Source organism: Kwoniella shivajii, chromosome 3, assembly GCF_035658355.1.
Source record: "Kwoniella shivajii chromosome 3, complete sequence".
Taxonomy (NCBI): Eukaryota; Fungi; Basidiomycota; class Tremellomycetes; order Tremellales; family Cryptococcaceae; genus Kwoniella; species Kwoniella shivajii.
The window spans coordinates 1,961,425-1,980,123 of NC_085910.1; the positions used below are offsets into that span (position 1 = coordinate 1,961,425).

The 18,699-nt window shown below is 45.7% G+C and overlaps 6 protein-coding genes across 6 annotated transcripts; 2 read left to right on the forward strand and 4 right to left on the reverse strand.

The window, feature by feature from the left end:
• Nucleotides 1-629: 629 nt before the first annotated feature.
• Nucleotides 630-2,574, forward strand: IL334_002914 (uncharacterized protein; the record flags this gene model as incomplete). The annotated part of the gene is made up of 5 exons (XM_062934652.1): nucleotides 630-779; nucleotides 850-912; nucleotides 979-1,327; nucleotides 1,377-1,914; nucleotides 1,980-2,574. 5 exons carry the CDS (start codon nucleotides 630-632, stop codon nucleotides 2,572-2,574), a joined length of 1,695 nt encoding a protein of 564 aa, XP_062790703.1.
• A 330-nt stretch (nucleotides 2,575-2,904) lies between these two features.
• Nucleotides 2,905-4,649, reverse strand: IL334_002915 (uncharacterized protein; the record flags this gene model as incomplete). Its single annotated transcript, XM_062934653.1, has 5 exons — nucleotides 2,905-3,319; nucleotides 3,401-3,926; nucleotides 3,981-4,332; nucleotides 4,394-4,435; nucleotides 4,500-4,649. The coding sequence occupies 5 exons, from the start codon at nucleotides 4,647-4,649 to the stop codon at nucleotides 2,905-2,907; spliced, it is 1,485 nt and encodes a 494-aa protein (XP_062790704.1).
• A 648-nt stretch (nucleotides 4,650-5,297) lies between these two features.
• IL334_002916 (uncharacterized protein) lies at nucleotides 5,298-7,063 on the reverse strand (the record flags this gene model as incomplete). Its single annotated transcript, XM_062934654.1, has 5 exons — nucleotides 5,298-5,724; nucleotides 5,801-6,326; nucleotides 6,380-6,731; nucleotides 6,805-6,867; nucleotides 6,914-7,063. 5 exons carry the CDS (start codon nucleotides 7,061-7,063, stop codon nucleotides 5,298-5,300), a joined length of 1,518 nt encoding a protein of 505 aa, XP_062790705.1.
• Nucleotides 7,064-9,883: 2,820 nt separating this feature from the next.
• On the reverse strand, nucleotides 9,884-11,959 carry IL334_002917 (uncharacterized protein; the record flags this gene model as incomplete). Its single annotated transcript, XM_062934655.1, has 7 exons — nucleotides 9,884-10,121; nucleotides 10,197-10,322; nucleotides 10,393-10,489; nucleotides 10,564-11,248; nucleotides 11,341-11,372; nucleotides 11,436-11,628; nucleotides 11,684-11,959. The coding sequence occupies 7 exons, from the start codon at nucleotides 11,957-11,959 to the stop codon at nucleotides 9,884-9,886; spliced, it is 1,647 nt and encodes a 548-aa protein (XP_062790706.1).
• A 488-nt stretch (nucleotides 11,960-12,447) lies between these two features.
• IL334_002918 (uncharacterized protein) lies at nucleotides 12,448-14,350 on the reverse strand (the record flags this gene model as incomplete). Its single annotated transcript, XM_062934656.1, has 9 exons — nucleotides 12,448-12,687; nucleotides 12,736-12,812; nucleotides 12,863-13,148; nucleotides 13,294-13,541; nucleotides 13,596-13,702; nucleotides 13,757-13,960; nucleotides 14,004-14,081; nucleotides 14,126-14,141; nucleotides 14,194-14,350. 9 exons carry the CDS (start codon nucleotides 14,348-14,350, stop codon nucleotides 12,448-12,450), a joined length of 1,413 nt encoding a protein of 470 aa, XP_062790707.1.
• Nucleotides 14,351-16,101: 1,751 nt separating this feature from the next.
• Nucleotides 16,102-17,936, forward strand: IL334_002919 (uncharacterized protein; the record flags this gene model as incomplete). The annotated part of the gene is made up of 7 exons (XM_062934657.1): nucleotides 16,102-16,119; nucleotides 16,171-16,407; nucleotides 16,471-16,706; nucleotides 16,891-17,036; nucleotides 17,156-17,397; nucleotides 17,476-17,525; nucleotides 17,603-17,936. The coding sequence occupies 7 exons, from the start codon at nucleotides 16,102-16,104 to the stop codon at nucleotides 17,934-17,936; spliced, it is 1,263 nt and encodes a 420-aa protein (XP_062790708.1).
• Between the last annotated feature and the right edge of the window lie 763 nt (nucleotides 17,937-18,699).

Sequence of the window (18,699 nt, forward strand, 5' to 3'; positions counted from 1 at the left end):
GACGTCGCTGAAAGTTCGTGCAGAAGACTCTTTGATTGATTTGAAACAGTTAACGACTGTTTTTGAGAGAAGCAAACGGGGATGAGTGAAATGACGATACATGAGTTATAAATTCCCACACATCTTTCCTCTTTGACATCGCTTGATAAGTTCTCCAGAAGACAGAGGTCTAATAAACCCTCCTTTTCCGGCACAACCACCACCGATGCTATGCACGATATCAATCCTCCCCTTTGTTGATAATTGTTTGTCTGCTTCCTTGAGAAGTGTAGGTACAGTGTCCATGGCTGTAGTTGACATGTCTGAAGTCAGTAAGCTTCGCTTGTCCTTTTTCTTCTGAACACAGTATCCGCCGTTCGCGCCGAAGAGCGTGTAATTGTTTGGATCTTGATCGTACCTGAAGGTTTCACCGCTATCTTGGATGTAAAGTGCCACTTTCGCTCGAGGTTGATTTGATCAGAACCCATCAGTGTTTGTTTGTTTCACCCTGCAGCATTGTTCAACGATGCATCTTAATTGGGCATTCATCTTTATACCCATTCATACACGATAACATCATCATTTCCAGCCTATTCAGATACACGTCCAGAATTGTTTTCTACTCTGGTCTCATTGAAGGTCGGCCCATCATGCCCGAATTAGTCGAGTACCATTGCGATATCATGAATTGCAAAAAGACCGCGATTGGTTACTTTGTGATCTGCGATTGGTGCGTAAAGTCGCATTGCAACAAACATAATGTGCCAAAATATCATGGTTGTCTCAAGTTAGATCAGACAGTGGGTTTCCGTGTGTCTCTGCTCAAATTGGTCGCTGCTAATATCAGACTTCGCTGATGTCCATTGATAGAAGACTCATGAAGAAGCACGCCATGCGAAATTGAAGGTCCATGCGGAAGCTCAGGTCAAATATGTGAGCGAGCCTTTAATTGCATCGTTGACTTACAAGTGATGACAGAACACTGTATGACCCATTTAGTTCGGTAATCTCTTGGAACAGTTGAGGCAACATGAAAGGTTTATAATCAACGAAGCTCAACAACTTCGACCTGGGTGTCCGTGCGCGTTAACGGTGCCGATGAATGTCGATGCATTCGTAGAAGCCAACCAAAATGCAGGATTCAACTTACACTTCAATTTGAACTTTGATGACGGCGTCAAGTGGCTTTTGCGGGTCCGTCAGAATCGCGGACATCGACCACCAAAAGAAATTGCAAATACGGACATATCGAGCGAAGTGGCAACTCTGAAAGTTCTGAGAGAGAAAGGGATTCCTGTACCGGAAGCCTTTTTTCCTCCCGCCCTGAGCAATACAGACGATAATTCAGGTATGCAGAAAGTTTTTCAAGTCTACCGCACATACTGACTTCTGTTCAGCCCCACCATTTGATTATTTCTACTACGAATTTGTTAATGGGAACCCTTGTCACCTCCCTAGAGAAGGGTATTTTGGGCTAATCGATCTTCCAGACCATCGTTTACATCGTTTCATAGACGAATACGCTAAACTTCAAATTCGGTTATCAGAGATCAAATTACCTTACAGAGAGATTGGTTGTATCTACATGAACGAAGCAGATGATCAAGGCTTGTCGAGCAGAACTGGACCAATCGTCCGTCGTGGTTGTTTCATGAAGCCGGAACCGCCTTATTTCTTTGGTCCATTCTCTACGAATAAAGAGCGGTATCTTACGCACATCGATGCTGCCTTACACTATATATCTATCAACGCACTTCAAGAAACTCAACCTATTGATGAATATCTATGGCATCTGGAGATAAGAGAGCTTGTGGAGGCTTCAAAGGTGTTGAGTGAAAAGCCTGATCAGTTGTTCATCAAGCACGATGATGAGAAAGGAGACCACCTCATGGTTGATGATGATGGAAATATCGTAGGAGTGATTGATTGGCAATGGTGAGTTGGCTCATACTCTTCGTTGGGGCCACCATCACGCTGACACAAGGCCGTCGATATCAAAGGGCATATGCAACAACTAAAGCGGAAGCTTTTTCACCTCCTTTCATATTCAACCGACAAGCTCAATTTGTCTTCGGCGGCAATAATAGCCTTACTAGGGACGAGAACATACTCATTGCATGCTACGAAAGATACGATCGACCTGACTTGGCAGACTGCGTCAGAAATGGTAGATTGTATCTACGTTTACAGCGAATAGGGCAGTACGATCCTGTTTACCAAAAATCTGGATTTAGAGAGGTTTTTGGCGATGACATTCCAAAAGATTTTCATCCTCCAGCTCAAGATGTAGACTGGCGTGTATACATGATGAAGCGATACAAGGATCATGCAGGACTCAGCGATTTGCTTCAACAGCATGGATGGTCAATTGCAAAGGCCGAAGAAAAAGCCAAGAAATGGCATACTGAGGAAGCAGAGAAGAAACGCCAAAAACATCTGGCAAAGAAAAAAGAGAAAATGGACCAGAAAAAGCGAGAAGAGCAGGAGCTTGTGAAACAAGTCGGGGACCTTACGATGGATGAGGTTCCGATCGAAGTCATACCTGCCATTCACGCGTCTGCGGTGCATGAAGAACATAAAAATTGTACTCATTAAGGTATGTTTCCCCGTCATATCCTCCCATTTGTGTCAGTATCATTGCTGATGCCAGACTGTCCCTTAGCCTTAGCATAAATTACACAATCTGGCATGTCATAACGGGCTTTTCACAAGATACTGTATATATAGGTTAAAGTAACGGGTGGATCGGCGCTCTGAGAGGCTGTGATACAGTGTAGATATCGCTCGATCTTAACTCTCCACATTCTATACATCATGCATGTTCATAGACTAAACTACCTCAAAAGCGAAAGTATAGCATAGCGGGTCTGGATATACGCAACGAATGGCACACTTTCCTGGTTCACTTCATGCTCTTTTTCATTTCTATTCCTTCTCTTGATGCCATTTGCGAGCCTCCTCTTCCGATTTTTCAATTGTGCACCTTGATCTTTGCATGATGTCTGCCAGGCCGACATCGTCAGTGTACCTTTTCATCATGTAAACCCTCCAATCCACATCGTATTTGGGTGGGTGGAAATTTGGTGCAGGGTTAGGTCCGAAAGGTTCTCTGAATCCCCTTTTCCAATTATGATCAGCATATTGACCTATGTGCCGTAATCGTTGATAAAGTCTTCCGCCTCGAACGCAATCTGCTAAATCGGGTCTTGAATGGCGCTCGTAACAATCAATAAGAAGTTGTTCCTCTTTAGTCATAATATTATCCGCCGTAATATAATCGATATCCTCGTAAAAGATATAGGGAGCAGCGAATGCTTCGCCTTTGGTCGTAGTGTATGCCCTACCGAATACCTTAGCTACCAAGTCGAAGAAGACATCCAGAGAGCCTTCAGGGAAACCGATAAGTCATTGAGATACTCACCATTCCCAATCCAATATACCAACAATATTCCCTTCCTCATCCCACATGAGATGATCTCCTTTCTCATCGTCATGTTTTATGTGCACTTCTTCAATAGGTTGAGCGAGAACATCGCTATGACTGACCAGCTCCCTCAGTTCTAGATGCCAGAGATAAGCATCAAGACAGTCATAGCGACTGACTGCACCTAGTATGATATATCGAAGAGTAGCGTCGATGTGAGCAAGGTATCGGTCTCTTTGAGTCGAGAACGGTCCAAGGAGATAAGGAGGTTTAGAATTTTGAAAAGTTCCTCGAGCGATTATTGGACCAGCTTCTACTGTTTCTGTGAGCTTTGATGGTTGAAGGCAGCCAATTTGCTTAACAGGAAGTTGGATCAGAGACATCTGGATTTGGTGTTTAGCATATCCTTCAATGAAGTGAGATAATGTATCTTGAGGTAGATCCATGGCATACCATGGATGTTTAGGTATAGTCCAAGTTTTACCTTCCAGAAACTCGTAGAAAAAGTAATCAAATGGTGGTTCTGCCATTTTTGATGATTAGCACAACTGCCAATGATGCGCTGTATGGTGCTTACCTGAATGAGGGTCCTCTTCGTCAGTTCCAATGTAGGCAGGTAGCCAAGCGGCGGGGACAGGAATACCGTTATCTTGGAGTATTGATAATGTTGTCACTTCACTCCTGATACTGAGCTCACGTACTTGTCGGGGTAGTCGATGACCTAGATCTTGTCGTACCCGCAGAAGCCACTTGGTACCATCTTGCCAATTCAGGGGGAAATGTATGTTGAAACCGGACGCTCGACTGGATTCAAAGAATTCTTCGGTATCCGTTGGAAGCACCAATTCGCATTGTCCCAATCCATGTCGTTCTGCATCTTTGATGATTTCGTGTTTGTATTCCTCTACTTTGGACAGTAAGATCCCGAGCTACGTAGAAGGCAGAGCAATGTGAACAAACCTGTAGCTTAAATACCGGTCTACCACTTACATATCGTTTTTTAGTGTTATTCTTCCTCTGTTGCCGCTCCGCCTGTCATGCATGAAAGACGATGATGAGCGATGCACTTTGTCCTGTTGAGATCGAACATGCTTACATTCGTTTGAGGTTCACGACATGCATGAAGAGGTGATTTATCGTGCTCATCACATCGAACTTCAAAACACATGTAGCAAATTGCACCTTGCTCACATACGAAATTTTGGCATCCGGGAACGTCGCATGGCCATTCAATGAGTTCTGGCATGTTTTGAAGAGTTATGTTGGTTCAAACTTCGATGCAGAAACAATGTATCTCTATACTAGTAGCTGTGAATCGCACAAAGTCAGGAAGATGATCACGAAGAACATTAATCAAGATAATGCAAACATGGTGAATTGATCAAAGGATGCTGGTTGTAGATGACAACAGTGCGTTGAACTAAAATGACTTTTGAACTCTCTGTGACGTGGATTGATTTGTGGCACTTCTAAAGCGGACAAAAACAACGTTTCGACCAGGCTGATGTACGAAGTAGTATCTTCAGATCCCAACACCCCATCCCTTCTTACCAAGCTTGACTGGAGTTTTCAACTACTCGATAGCAGATGGGCTGTGAGGAGTTCACACTTTTAAGCACTGTCGCCAATTTCAATGAAGGAAAAGCGTACAGTAACTCTCTTGATTTCGTGTTTTCGGTCCTTGTTTTCCACCTGCGCGGTTCTTTGGACTGCCGATGCAATGTCCACATTTTTTATCTCCTATGCACAAGTACACTGAAAGCTTGATGCCTACAATACCTCAGATCAACCACAGAGCTGACCAATCATGATTAAGGTAAAATCATGCATCCGAGATACTGCGTTTAGTTAAGTACACAATGAGAGCATCGTTTCTATAAATGTGCAATATGGTTCAACCCTTTTTCTCTTCTTTACGTACCCATCTACTAGCTTCCATTTCAGCCTTCTCCAGGGTCCATTCAAATCTCTCCATGACCTCCCTCAATCCGATGTCATTTTGATACCTTTTGATCATGTATACTCTCCAGTCAACATCTTCTGAAGGAGGATCGAAATCGGCTGGTATATCCTTACCAAAGACTTGCCTGAAACCACTTTTTCGGTAGACTGGATCATAAAATCCAATTCTTTCCAGACGGAGGTACAGTCTTCCACCACGAACGCAGTTCGCAAGATCAGGACGATGATGATGCTCGTAACATGTGATGAGAAATTTTTCAGCTTCAGTCAACTCGTTCGAGCCTGCTTTTATGTATGCAAAGGTTCGATTGAAGATCCAAGGAGTAGAAAGTGCATCCCGTTTAGTCGTAACATATGCCCTGCCGTGAAAAGATCAGTCATTCTTCATTCAAATCTCTCAAAGCGACAGTCCAGGGAGTGTCATAGGGTACTCACCATTCCCAATCAAGGATTCCTACGATGGTACCGTTACCGTCAACCATCATCTCATCTCCTTTCTTATCAACATGTTTGATGAAAAGTTCTTCTGATTCTTCTGCTAATTCCTTGGAAGCGGCAACTAGTTCTCTCATTTCCAGATGCCATAGATATTCGTCAAGTGGATGACGACCCTGCAACGCATTAAGTTTGATGTAACGAAGAGCAGCTTCGATATGAGCTAACGTCAACTCTCGCAGTGAGGAGAAAGGTCCCATGAAGTATGGCGGTTTCGGATTCATGAAACAGCCTCTTGAAACAATTGGACCGACCTGAGTTTCGCCGCTGTCGGTAGGATAGATACAACCAAGGGCCTTATATGGAACGCGAATATTGGAAAGCTGGATCTGCATTCCAGCATATTCTTCGATGAGATGCCTCATTGTAGCCTCTGGGGGGATATCTTCAACACAGAAACCCTTGGTGAAAAGCTGAACGGGAGAGCCAGTCATGTATTCATAAAAGAAGTAGTCGAGGGTTGTATCTGGAACAAGCAAATCAGCTCAGGTCAACGTGACAGCTGATGATCGAACTCACCATTCTCTTTGGCTTTTGAAGCATCCATGTGAGCTGGAAGATAAGCACCCGGTACTGGTATTCCGTAACCTTTTAAAAGGTTGACCGTTGCCACCTCACTCTTGATTACAGTCTCGGTGATTTCTTTAGGAAGTCTCTGACCTCGGGTTTGACGTACACGAAGAAGCCATTTGACTTTGTCGTCAAAAAGGATGAGGAAATGAAGGTTGTAATAAGCGAACCATTTTGATTCTTTGAGAGCTTCATAATCAACAGGGATATCCATGGTGCAAAGGTGGCCAGGTCGAAGAGAAATGGCATCATTAATGATGTGAGATTGATGCTCAATCACTTGTGCGAGAAGCTTGGTGAGCTATGGCACTGGATCAGCTGGTTATCGTATCTCTTGGACGCGAAGAAGCTCGTTAAACAGGGATAGTACTCACCTCTATACGATTTGCATCATCCCGTATAAGTTTCCACTCTGGATAACGGAGATTAGAAGGTAACTATGTGATTTATTAACGCACAATCCGAGTGGAATGTTTCGCTTACAGTACGCTCCACAACAGCACATTGATGTGCGTCGTCGTTCACGTGGTTCAAGCACCATACCTTGTGACACCAAGTACAATTCGCCTCATAAGATATACGAGTGTTATCGCAGCCGGCAACGCTGCAAGTGTATTCTATCAGCTCTGGCATGTTATGGTTGCGAAATCACATATTGAGCCCAAAAAGAGAAAAGAGAAAAGAAGTTGAAAAGAAGTGACGAGTGAAGTTTGAGACAGGATAGTAGATGTCATGTGCACGAACGCTTTGACCACAAGAAGAAGCGAGCACAGCATCCAAAGGTAGTCCATCGTCATCCGTACCTGATCCAATCACCTTTTCAAAGGATATCGGCTTCGTTAAACTGTGAATACATCCCTTTGCTGTTGCGCGTCTGTGCGTGGCACTCAAACCGGGAACGACACAGACGCATGGAGGACGGAACAGCAATGCTTCTCTGTTAATATCCTTCCATAAACCTATTCCCCGATGAACAGTAACAGCTATAGAAATCAAAAATCGCTGATCCCTGCCTCGTGTTACATCTTGACCCGCGATAAGTCCTGACAAATTATCAAAATGTATCGACGAGCCAAGAAACTGTCCTGTTCTGTTCATGTGTTCAGAGAACTGAGCCGTAGATTCGAACTGCGAGGTGCAAGCCAGAGTATATGCAGGCAAATCGCTACATTGCGTAAAAGCGCGAGTTCCTACGCCGATCCGCTCATTTCACTCTGCAGAGAGGCACGTATCCGGTGTCACGTACGCGTCATGCAACTTTAGCCCATGACAGTAATTCTGATTGCGCATCAAAATCCAAAATCTCAAGAGCTTTCTACCTGCATTAGTCTTGTCAAGCTCACAATCACTTTCATCGCCAACCAAAAGTTCTTGTACCTCCTATAGACATGTCGAGCGATGTGAGCGTCTCCTACGAGCAGCTGGAAGCTCCAATGTCTCATACAATTGGATCCCTTTGAAGTTCCCCCAATCCCTTCGAGGTCGCCTACCTGGAGGAAGTCCAATTGTTGCTGTTCGTATTGGAACAAGATACTGACTGTCTTTAACTATTAAGGGACCATTATCAGGTGCAAGTCAACTGGAATTACCGATTGGCTTCGCTTTTTAGGTTTCCCACGAATAGTGCTTTCTGGCTCAAGGTCATTAAGGGAAGGGATATCGGCAGCTTGATTGCGCGGAAGAGCTATGAGGAGACCGATAGCATTCAGGTGCCATCTTTTTCTCCACTACACAGCCTTGTCTTCCTAGCACACTAACCCTTTGATCCTTCACCTTCTAGACTCTTATACAACCTCGCCACTCAACACCGGATGATGTGAACAGTTCAGCTGACGAGCCTCGTCGCCGTCTCGATAAAACGCGCTCGTCGAATTCATCAGATGCTCTTGATCGCTCCACTTCTTCCGAGTCAAGTGTATGCCCTTACAGTACTGTCATAACCTCAATGCTAGTGCTCGTGATGTTCCTGACCTCAACTTGTTTTTTTGGAAGAAACGTTCGAATCCGGAACCCATTCAAATCCTTTCATCACTAAATTTTCCAGTCAAATATGTTCGCTTGATACCAAATACTGTATTTTAGAAGCCGTTTCGCGACGAATGAGACACGCAAGTTGTGTCCCAGCTGTGCGTTGGTTCACACTTTATCGGAATATGCTAGCATGCGCATGTGCCGACGACCCCTCTAGTGGATTATGCTATATAGTCGATGGAGATTACAATTCGAATTACCACAGAGTTAACCAAGACATTCCAGAGCAAGCGTATTCGACTACTCCAAGGAAATCATCACCTCTCATAGTGTTGAAAGTGTGCGATATCTCCTGTATCTCGGATAACGACTGTCACTGTAAAAAATGATCTCTCAAGATTCACACAAGTTTCTGGCACGTTCTCTCACTCGTACGATCCAGAAACCGGAAGCCCCAACCATTACCATATTACAGATCGTCGGATCGAATACCCCACCAATGAAACTTCTGTTGCCGCCTCTTGGGGTTTATTACGGGCTGGTTTAGATCTGTTATCCAAACAAAACATCGATTTCGAAACCCCCTTTACTCGCTTTGGTCGACCAAATGAGGCCTTCAATTAGTAACGCGACTCCTCACTACAGCAGATCGACATTGAGAAGCCTGCCACCTCTGCTTCCTCATTACCGCCTGCTTCAACTGTTCAGGATGCTGGCAGCCACGGCTACCAAACACAGTCTAGAAGGAGGCATTTAAGTGTAACTCGATCGAGAAAGGAAGCACAGTTCCGGATCAGGTTGCTGCAAATCTTCCATCAGAAATAGCAATACTACCTTGCCGGCAATTCAAACCTTCTCCAACGGAGAGAAAGATGGTAATTATGAACCAGATATCCTCAGTGTCTCACTTCTATTGGTGGGGACCAACGAGATGACTCGCCATATAGAAAAGCGAACAGGGAATCAGTGCATCTCTACAGATGGTCTCCCTAACGATCGCCCTTTGGAACCCATGACCGATGTCCTCAATCACAGTTAACCATATATAGCTCGTTGCATCCATCGATTAGCTACGATACCTTTTGCGATACCTTTCTCGCGTTTGAAGTGAGGCCTTCTGCATTGTCAAGTCGACCGGTAGAGAGGTTCAACAGCTCCTCTACGTCTTTTCCATCCTTCCGTCATATAAAACATTTTCCATACTACATGATCTGCAGATGTAAAATATGCATGCTTTACCTTGCTGAGTGAAAGAGCTTATACGACGTGTGATGCTTGCGCCTTTGTAACAGGAGAGAGGTAGTGGTAAAGATGATGCCTGATCCCTTCTTGAGTCTGAGTCTCATACCATACTTCAGCGGTACCATATATGTGTGTGTACTGAACTCAACTATGAGACACATGCGCGCATCTTTTGAGAAGGTCATTTCGCGGCAATCACAGGGAAAGCAGTATCGCCATTGAGAAGTGGATGTTTCCTCTTCATGCATCATTATCATCCCTGACCTTCCATTTCAGTGCCTCCAATGTACTTTTGGCATCTACAGCTGACGAATGACCGAGATCGGACGTTCTATCCTGAATGAAATAACCCAATTTCTCTTTGACTATATCCCTTAGAGCACGTCTGAAAGGCGGTCCTTTATCATGAGGGAACACCACGGCCGTATCGATAACTTTGGTATGCAGTAACCTCAGAGCTCTGAGATCGTTTTCGAGTCTATTCATATTTACCGCCTAGTTTAGATCTTCACTCCCAGCGGTGAATGGTTCCAGAGGTATGAGGTAGACTCACCCATGTCCTACTAAGATAGTTTCTGCACCAATGAACATACATGCCGCCGCTCTGACCGAAGGTAGATCCATCACTGCCGTTTCTAGTTGTTCGGTAGTGATACCGGAGAATCGAGTGTTCACATCCCTATTTTACCATGCATTTTGCATTAGAGTACAAGAGATAGTTCAAAAAATGATCAATGCAGTCAACTCACAAGACTGGTACTGTCTGTCGCACTAACTCATCAAGAAGTATCTCTCCATTCTCGTCTACGATAGTCACTCTTCCGAGCGAGACTCCAGCCGTTGTGACTATAATATCAATTCTGTGTTCAGTCATGAACTATAGTCCACTTCTCAAAGGGATGCGAGATTTGGTAACTCACATATCATCTCACAATCCATAGCGACAACTTCGTTCCATTTGCCTAATCCACCTTCATCCCCAACGACCTGATTAACCGTTTTATATGCTACTCTCTTAGCTAGTTTTACATCGTCATCTCCATCAGTAAAGACGTGAATACCGTCTTCACAGCCAGCTTCACCTCTTTCCCTTCCGCAACATGTGTATATCCATTTTCTCCTTCCTTCTATCCTCTCAGGTACTGGACGTCCGTAGTGAAATCTACATTCGCCATGTCTCTTTTCCAGATCTTTCGAGGACACAATGAAAGGCACTTTGCATCTTGAGCACATATTCTCTGTGCCTTCAGCATTGGGTTCCGTGCCCGTCAACTCCGGATTGAACAGGTTTTCGTCGTTTGGGTTGGGATATCTCCATATGTCGAAATCTGCAAGTGGCAAACAATATCTTTCTATTCTAGCCCTATGTAGTCTTGATGCTTGTGCTTTCTCCTGAACTTCAAAATTTGCACGAGACTCTTTGACCGTTCCAATCGAAGGGTGATCCAACTTATCAGGCGGTGGTCGACGTGAGACTGATACTGCAGCTTGATGAATGGCTGTTTTATATATTCGAACGTTCGAGGATGATGCAGCTACTTCCGCTTCTTGGGCAAAGGCCGAGTTGTGAGCGATATCAGGCGAGATATGCAAAACAGCAGAGTACTGAATAGACATGCACCTGATCTGTCAGTGGACAGATAGGCGCATGAGAATGGGGGCGCACGAGGGACGATGAGTAGACTGACTGGACTTACAAGTTTCGCATATTGCGCATACAAGGTATTCACTGATGGATAAGAATACGCATCAGTAAAGGCGTTTGACTTGGACGTGAGAGCGAATCACTCACATCCTTTTTGTCGATCTGCCCGAGGATGTGGAGAAGGTTTCAACGCAATTGGTAAAATTGGTGGGCGGGACGTATTGACTACGGATGATGAAGTAGTGGTAGGATTCGGCCTAGTTGCAGTCATCGCTGATCTACCCGGGGTAGCTGTTGATGTGATACCCGTATGAACCGGGTTTGGTGTTGTCGATGCTTCCTAACAAACGCTAAAGGTCAATGCGATGCAAGTTCTGCTTGTGCGGATGACTCACGACTGACTTGGACACTCCTTTCAACGGAGATCCAACCGTTCTGACTTTCTTCAACTCGTTTAAAGTCACCCTTCTCACTACTCCTCTAATCCTCTCTTCCTCTTCGACATCGGACTTCTGTCTGACAGGCTGTCGTACGGATGAAGGTATTTCCACTTTCGGTGGAAGAGTTATTCTTGATGACGAAGCTTCAGCGTGAGAGAAGAAACATCTTGGTCTTTTGCAGGTTGCGTCGGGGCAATGAGATGATGACAATAATCCTAAATGCGAGAACATTTCTCAAGATGGCCTATCATGAATTTCGTTTTGATATGTATGTAGAGTATAAAATGGTAGCAGATAGTGAACCCTGTTTGAGGATAAAGAACAACATGACGGAGGTAAGAGATCCTCCACATTAATTTGTCACCTCTCGCGTTCTAGGAGGCATTTACCGAGATACCGTACGATTCTCTCAATTGAGAAAACAAAACAATTACAGCAGCAGGCGCTCTCGTCGTGGACGACGAGAAGAGCAAGGATTCAAAACATGCTGCTCCCAGTCCTGATGATGTGGGCCAACACGTCTCGTCAGCTGAATGCGACGGAAACAGTATGCATGATTCGAACCAGCCTTTACAAGAAAAATTGACCGTCAGGAAAAGAAACGTTATGGCTAATTAAAAATACTAAAATACTAAGCCAGGAACGATACTATCAAATATACCTACAGATTGTCTGATATAAATGATGAATCGGACAAACAAAGACGAATTGAGACACGTTTAGTAAGTGTACCTGAAGTAGGGGTTTTGGATATCGGTTAAATCGTTTTCACCATTGATTTTACCCAATCTCTCCATCTCTTCCTCAGCCAGTCCAGATTCCCTGGCTTCTCTATCTCTCTTGGCATTGACCCAAACGTAGTAGAGACGAAGCATGACTATGACCACAAACGTCAATCCGAAGCAGACAGCACTGGCGATCAATCCAGGTCGATAGAGAGGTGCGTCTTTGGCCAAGTACTAAGCGGGACTTTAGCATACATCTTGAAGAGACAAGGGGGGACTTACCAGCTGTGATCCAACTATATTACCAGCACAATAACCGACGAAGGACACTGTACTAGCCACTGACTTTTTGGTACGACCTGTACACAATGTCAGATGATTTGCTTTCCTCTAAATCGGGCCCACTCACCACCGATATTACTGGGCAACATCGACCAGGACATGAATGTCGCGGCGGAGTAGATAGACATGGTCAAAAGACCACCCCATTTCTTCCATCTGTACGCGTGTTCCTGGGGAAGCAAAGCGGCGACCAAGAGACCAGCAGTACCGGCAATCATGGAGAAAGCCATGTAGTATGTTCTGGTGTTACGATATCGTTGCGAAAGCCAACCGGTGATCAAATTGAAAGAACCTCCGACAGCACCACCGGGCATATTCAACAGGATAACTTGAAGCGAAGTGAACCCAAATGACTGAGGGGTCAGCTAAGTTATGCTTTTTGAGACTCACCTTAGTGACGATACCCCCAAAGATACCATATCCTCCATTGGGCACATTTGCCAAGAAGGCGATCAAGAAGTACATGTATAGTTGAGGATCGACAGCGGCCTCTTTTACCTGGGACCATTTCCATTCTGATTGTCCACCGCCTGAATTTTGGTTTGATACAATACGAGCCGCCGCTTGTTTCTTCTGCTCGGGAGTTAACCACCTCACTTCCTCTGGTGTGCCGATGAAGAAGAACATGATGACACCCCAGACCGCTGTCATACCGCCGAGAAACAAATTGATGGCTCTCCAGGCGGCGAATCCACCCCCATTCTTAGTGGCCGTGCCGATTCCATATGTAACGATACCGACGAAGACTGCATTTGACGTTTAGTAAAGACCGAACTCGTCAATGCCTACACCTGACTTACTGGCAAAGAACCCATTCATCGAAAGGAATATCATACACCGACTAGACATCTCGTTGGATCGATACCACGACGCGACAATCATCAAGAAGCCGGGTGAGATACAGGATCTACCGGCAACTTTAGTCCAATACTCATCTCCAAAAAAATGTCTCTGTACTCACTCAAAAGTTCCGATCAAGAATCTCAACGACATCAAGCCGGCAAAGTTCTGACCCGCGGCGAGAAGCATTACCAGACCACCCCAGACGATGACAGCGACGGAGAGGAATCGGCCGAGTCGAATTCGCTGCATGACATAGTTCATGGGCCCTTCGAAGATGAGGTAGGCGAGGTAAAAGATGGTAGACAGCCAAGCGGTTTGCTGACTGCGCACGGGGTTAGCAATTGTAAGATTGTATCTTGACTCACCCATGAAGATGCGTGTCAGTCGCGATACCGAACAATGTAGAGTTGGAAATAGATTGCTTGTCGGCGTATTGTATACCACTGTAAACGGTTAGCTTGAGTCATGCAGCAAAAACTGCACCCACTATGCTATAGCCATGACTAAGACGAAGTCAGCACGAATCTTAGGTACACTCCATGATGCCAAACTCACTAGGCATGAGGATCCAATCAATCTTCTTCAGCAGCGCCTCGTTTTCATCTTCAGTGAATTCTTTCTCAGCATCCACAGCGCTCGCATCGAGGATATCGTGCTCGGCACCTTTCTCCTCTGCCAGTGGTAATTGATCGCCAATCTTTGGTAGTGACATGTTATTTGGATGTATTTGGTTTGTTCCGTGGAGGAAGAAACGACAGACAATGTGGTCAAGCCGAGCCCTTTATAACCTGTGCCCCGTCCAGTACGGTTGACAGAACTCGCCCATCGAGTGGGATGCAGAAGATCGGTTGGATCCCGAGTCAAGGTGAAGATGAGAAAAATACGAGATGAAGCGCGAACGAGATTTGGCCGTGGTGAGATGCCCAGATGAAGCATGAACTCCCCGTCGGCTTAAGCGAAGTGTTTTAACGCCACCGCGATAAGTTGTTCGGAATACGCGACGAGATAAATTGGGAGACTCGCTCTGTGCAATCGGAGTTGAGCCGAGAGTCAGATAGCCAAGACCCCGAGTACCGGTAAACCCTAACAGGTTCATTGAGAGAGCACATTGAACGGAAATATCACTTTGCGTGAACGTGTATAGAATTTGTCGGATTCATCAACTGCTGTTCAACCATCCAAGTCAACCACAATGCCTGTAGCAATAGCACAGCCAACGTACGTCAAGACCAACCTGCTCGACATAGAAGATGTGTTGTCGAGACTGTCGCTCCCGGAGAAGGTGTCATTGCTGTCTGGCAAAGGTAAATAGGAACATATGCAATGGGATGACTAATGAACTCTGCAGATAATTGGCACACAAGGGATATACCGAAGCTCGGAATACCTTCTCTGAGGGTGAGTTGGTGATCTTCGACTTCGATTAACATCGTCGCAGTTGTCAGATGGCCCAAACGGTTGCAGAGGAACGAAATTCTTCGAAGGCGTACCTGCAGCCTGCTTCCCATGTGCTACTGGACTCGCAAGCACATGGGACGTGGACTTGATACATGCCGTGGGTATAGCTCTAGGTGATGAATGTCGTGCGAAGGGTGAGTGAGACCCCGAAAGGCGTGACTGACACTTTTAGGCGTACACGTACTGCTAGCACCTACAGTGAACATGCTAAGAACTCCTCTGAACGGTCGAGGCTTCGAGAGCTTCTCAGAGGATCCGTTACTGAGCGGATATTTAGCGGCGGGGTTCATTCGAGGATGCCAGAGCACAGGGGTGGCTGCAACGCTGAAGCATATGGTCTGTAATGATCAAGAGACGCAACGGGTGAGTCAAAACTAGGCTGAGATGCATGCTGATTCAAGTAGTACTCCATCAGCGGTAAGTTTTGGACTTCCATCGAGCACCTGCTTTGACTTATCTGTGATCTAGCGGAGGTGGATGAGCGAACTTTGCGGGAGATATACCTTAAACCTTTTGAAATCGCTGTAAGAGAGTCCAATCCGTGGCTCGTCATGACCAGCTACAATCGGGTAAACGGGAAGCACACCTCGGAAACCAAGGAGCTCATAGATGGTGTTCTGAGGGGAGATTGGGGCTACGAAGGTGAGTCGATAGGTTTGAAAGACATATGCTGACTGTCAAAGGCTTGGTGATTTCCGATTGGTAAGTCTTAAGTGAAAATCTCAGGACTAATGATGTAGGCATGGAACGTACTCCACCGATGAGGCGATACACGCAGGGCTTGACTTGGAGATGCCCGGACCGTCTATTATCAGGGGGCCAGCTCTGCTCAGGATGGTAACTTGTGGTAAAGTACTAGAAAGCGAGATTGACGACAGAGCTAGGCAGGTGAGTAAGCTCTATAAAGACATAGCTAACGACTAGGTTCTCCGTCTCGTCAATCGATTGATACCTTCCGGTATACAAGCGGAAGAGAATGAAAATACGGATCCTGCGATTAGCGTTATGAGGCAATCTGCTGCAGTGAGTGGGCTTCATAACGACGAAAGTTTTCGCTAATATCGCTCACAACAGGATGCAGTGGTACTGTTAAAAAACGAGCATGGTATCCTACCCTTGCCTTCATATGCCAGGCGAGTCGCTGTGATCGGTCCCAATGCTAGTAGGGCGCAAATTTTCGGAGGGGGAAGCGCTGCTCTACGACCGACATACACCATAAGCCCTCTTGAAGGAATCAAATCCGCGGTCGGTCCAGACACAGAAATAGTCTATGCAAGAGGATGTGATGCACATAAGCTGACACCGCTAATTGTGAGCATATATTATGTGATGAAGCGCTGACAAAGTCAGGGGCAGGAATTGCGAAATACACAGTGTCAACCTGGCTTTGACATATCATTCTATAACGATCCACCATCAACATCAGCAAGGCAACCTATACACTCACTTACCACAACCAACTCAAATATGTTCTTCAATGATAATTTGCCTGAAACACTGAATAGAGCATGTTACGCTACTGCCACAGCAACCTTCACTCCTTCACGCAGCGGGATATATGAGTTTGGCACAGGTGCTTTGGGTATTGCCGATCTGTACATCGATGACTTGTAAGTCAACCATGTCCAGTTCACACTGACATAAAAGCCTCTTGATCGATAATTCGACCGCACCGGTGGCCGGAGAGTTATTCTACGGCAAAGGCTCGAGAGAGGAGATCGCCGAGATACACCTAGAATGCGGAGTAACATATAAAATACGAGTGGAATACGCCTCACCGTCCGCATCGACCAGTTTCGTCGGACCACTAGCGCTAAGCTCAAGAGGCGGGCTGAGATTCGGCGGGTATCTCAAGTTGACTCCTGAAGAACAGGTACGAGAAGCAGTGGATCTGGCCCGCTCATCAGACGCAGTAATCATCATCGCTGGGCTGAATGCTGGTGAGTAGGTACAGCAAATGACACAGCTAACCCCACTCCAGAATTTGAAACCGAAGGTTTTGATCGTAAAGATATGAGGCTTCCCTCAGCAACCTTGAGCTTGATCAACTCGATACTAGATGTCAGGCCCGATACAGTGATTTGTATCCAGAGCGGTACTCCAGTGGAGCTGCCTTTCATCGAGCGGTGTTATTCTTTACTACACTTCTTCTATAATGGGAATGAAACGGGCAATGGTCTGGCAGATGTCCTATTTGGCAGACAAAATCCATCGGGGAGAATACCTTTTACGATACCAAAGGAGCTGAAGGACTCTCAACCTCACAAGAAGATCGAGACATTCCCTGGGAAAGATGGAAAAGTGAGTTCGACTTTTCGGGACAATTCTAATTCTGCATAGGTACACTATAGCGAAGGATTGTTTGTTGGATACAGACAGTTCGCCTCGAGCGGTCCTGGTCCTGCATTCGCGTTCGGCCATGGTCTGAGGTAAGTTTTTGAGGAGGTGGCGAGTTGACTGACCTCGTCAGCTACACCTCATTTGACTATGGAACACTCAAGGTCAGTACCACCACCCTCGCTCCATCCGACACTATTATGATTAGCTGCACGGTCAGGAACTGCGGTAAGATACCGGGACGCGAAATTGTACAAGCCTATGTGTCCCCTCCAGCTTCAACTTCCAGACCAAAAACAGAACTGAAAGGCTTCAAGAAGACGGCTTTGCTGAATCCTGACGAAGAAGAAATTGTCGTAATCACTCTGAACAAAGAGTCTTTCGCACTTTGGGATGAGGGATGGAAAGTCGTTGCTGGTCAGTATGAGGTCCACTTGGCATCATCCTCCATAAATATCAAACAAACCGCTATAATCCATTTAGAAGAGGCTTTTGTATTTTAGATCAAATGTAAATAAACGACCGAGCATTGTATACCTATGCATTACTGTGATATGTCTCCAGCGTTCACGTTGAAATTCGTATCAAACAAACTCGATATATCCATTGTTCGATCCCCGGTCCACGCGTCGAATGGCAAGTTCCACATCATATCGGCAAACGGATCGGGCGCATTAGTGTTAGTGGGTAGTATCGCAGGCTCAGCCAAGATCGCCGGTTGTTCCCCAGTGGTAAGGCCGAATGAGTCGATCAGGCTTAAAGCAATCAGCGGAAGCCGTTTCTTCTTGTCACTCACGAAGCGAGGTCCCCCCTGAGACCTGGTAACATTCCTCCTATACTATCTAGTCTGTCCGTCCAGATATCCCTTTGCGCGTCGGTAGCAGTAACGGTGGCTATTGGTACAGCGCTGTCATTCCCATCGCAGCGCTCATCAAATGCCTTGACTAGGTCTTCAAAGCAGTCGAGGTATGAGCCTGCTATCGGGAATTGCTGGGCGTAGATGAACACTGATAAGATTAGCATTAATTGAGGTTATCGATTGCTTACAGCATGTAGAGCATGAACGTAAAGCTCTGGCCACTGTGGAAGAAGGTAGAACCTGCGGATGGTTCCATATCACTTGTAGCAAGGTCAATCCACTGGAAGTCAGCTCAATCCTGCATCGTGATATCTACCTCATGAAGATCTTGCAAAGCACCCATGTAGCCAAGTTCTTAGAGTCCCGGCGGAGCAGCTGGCACTCGATCTGGATATCAGCGAGCTCAT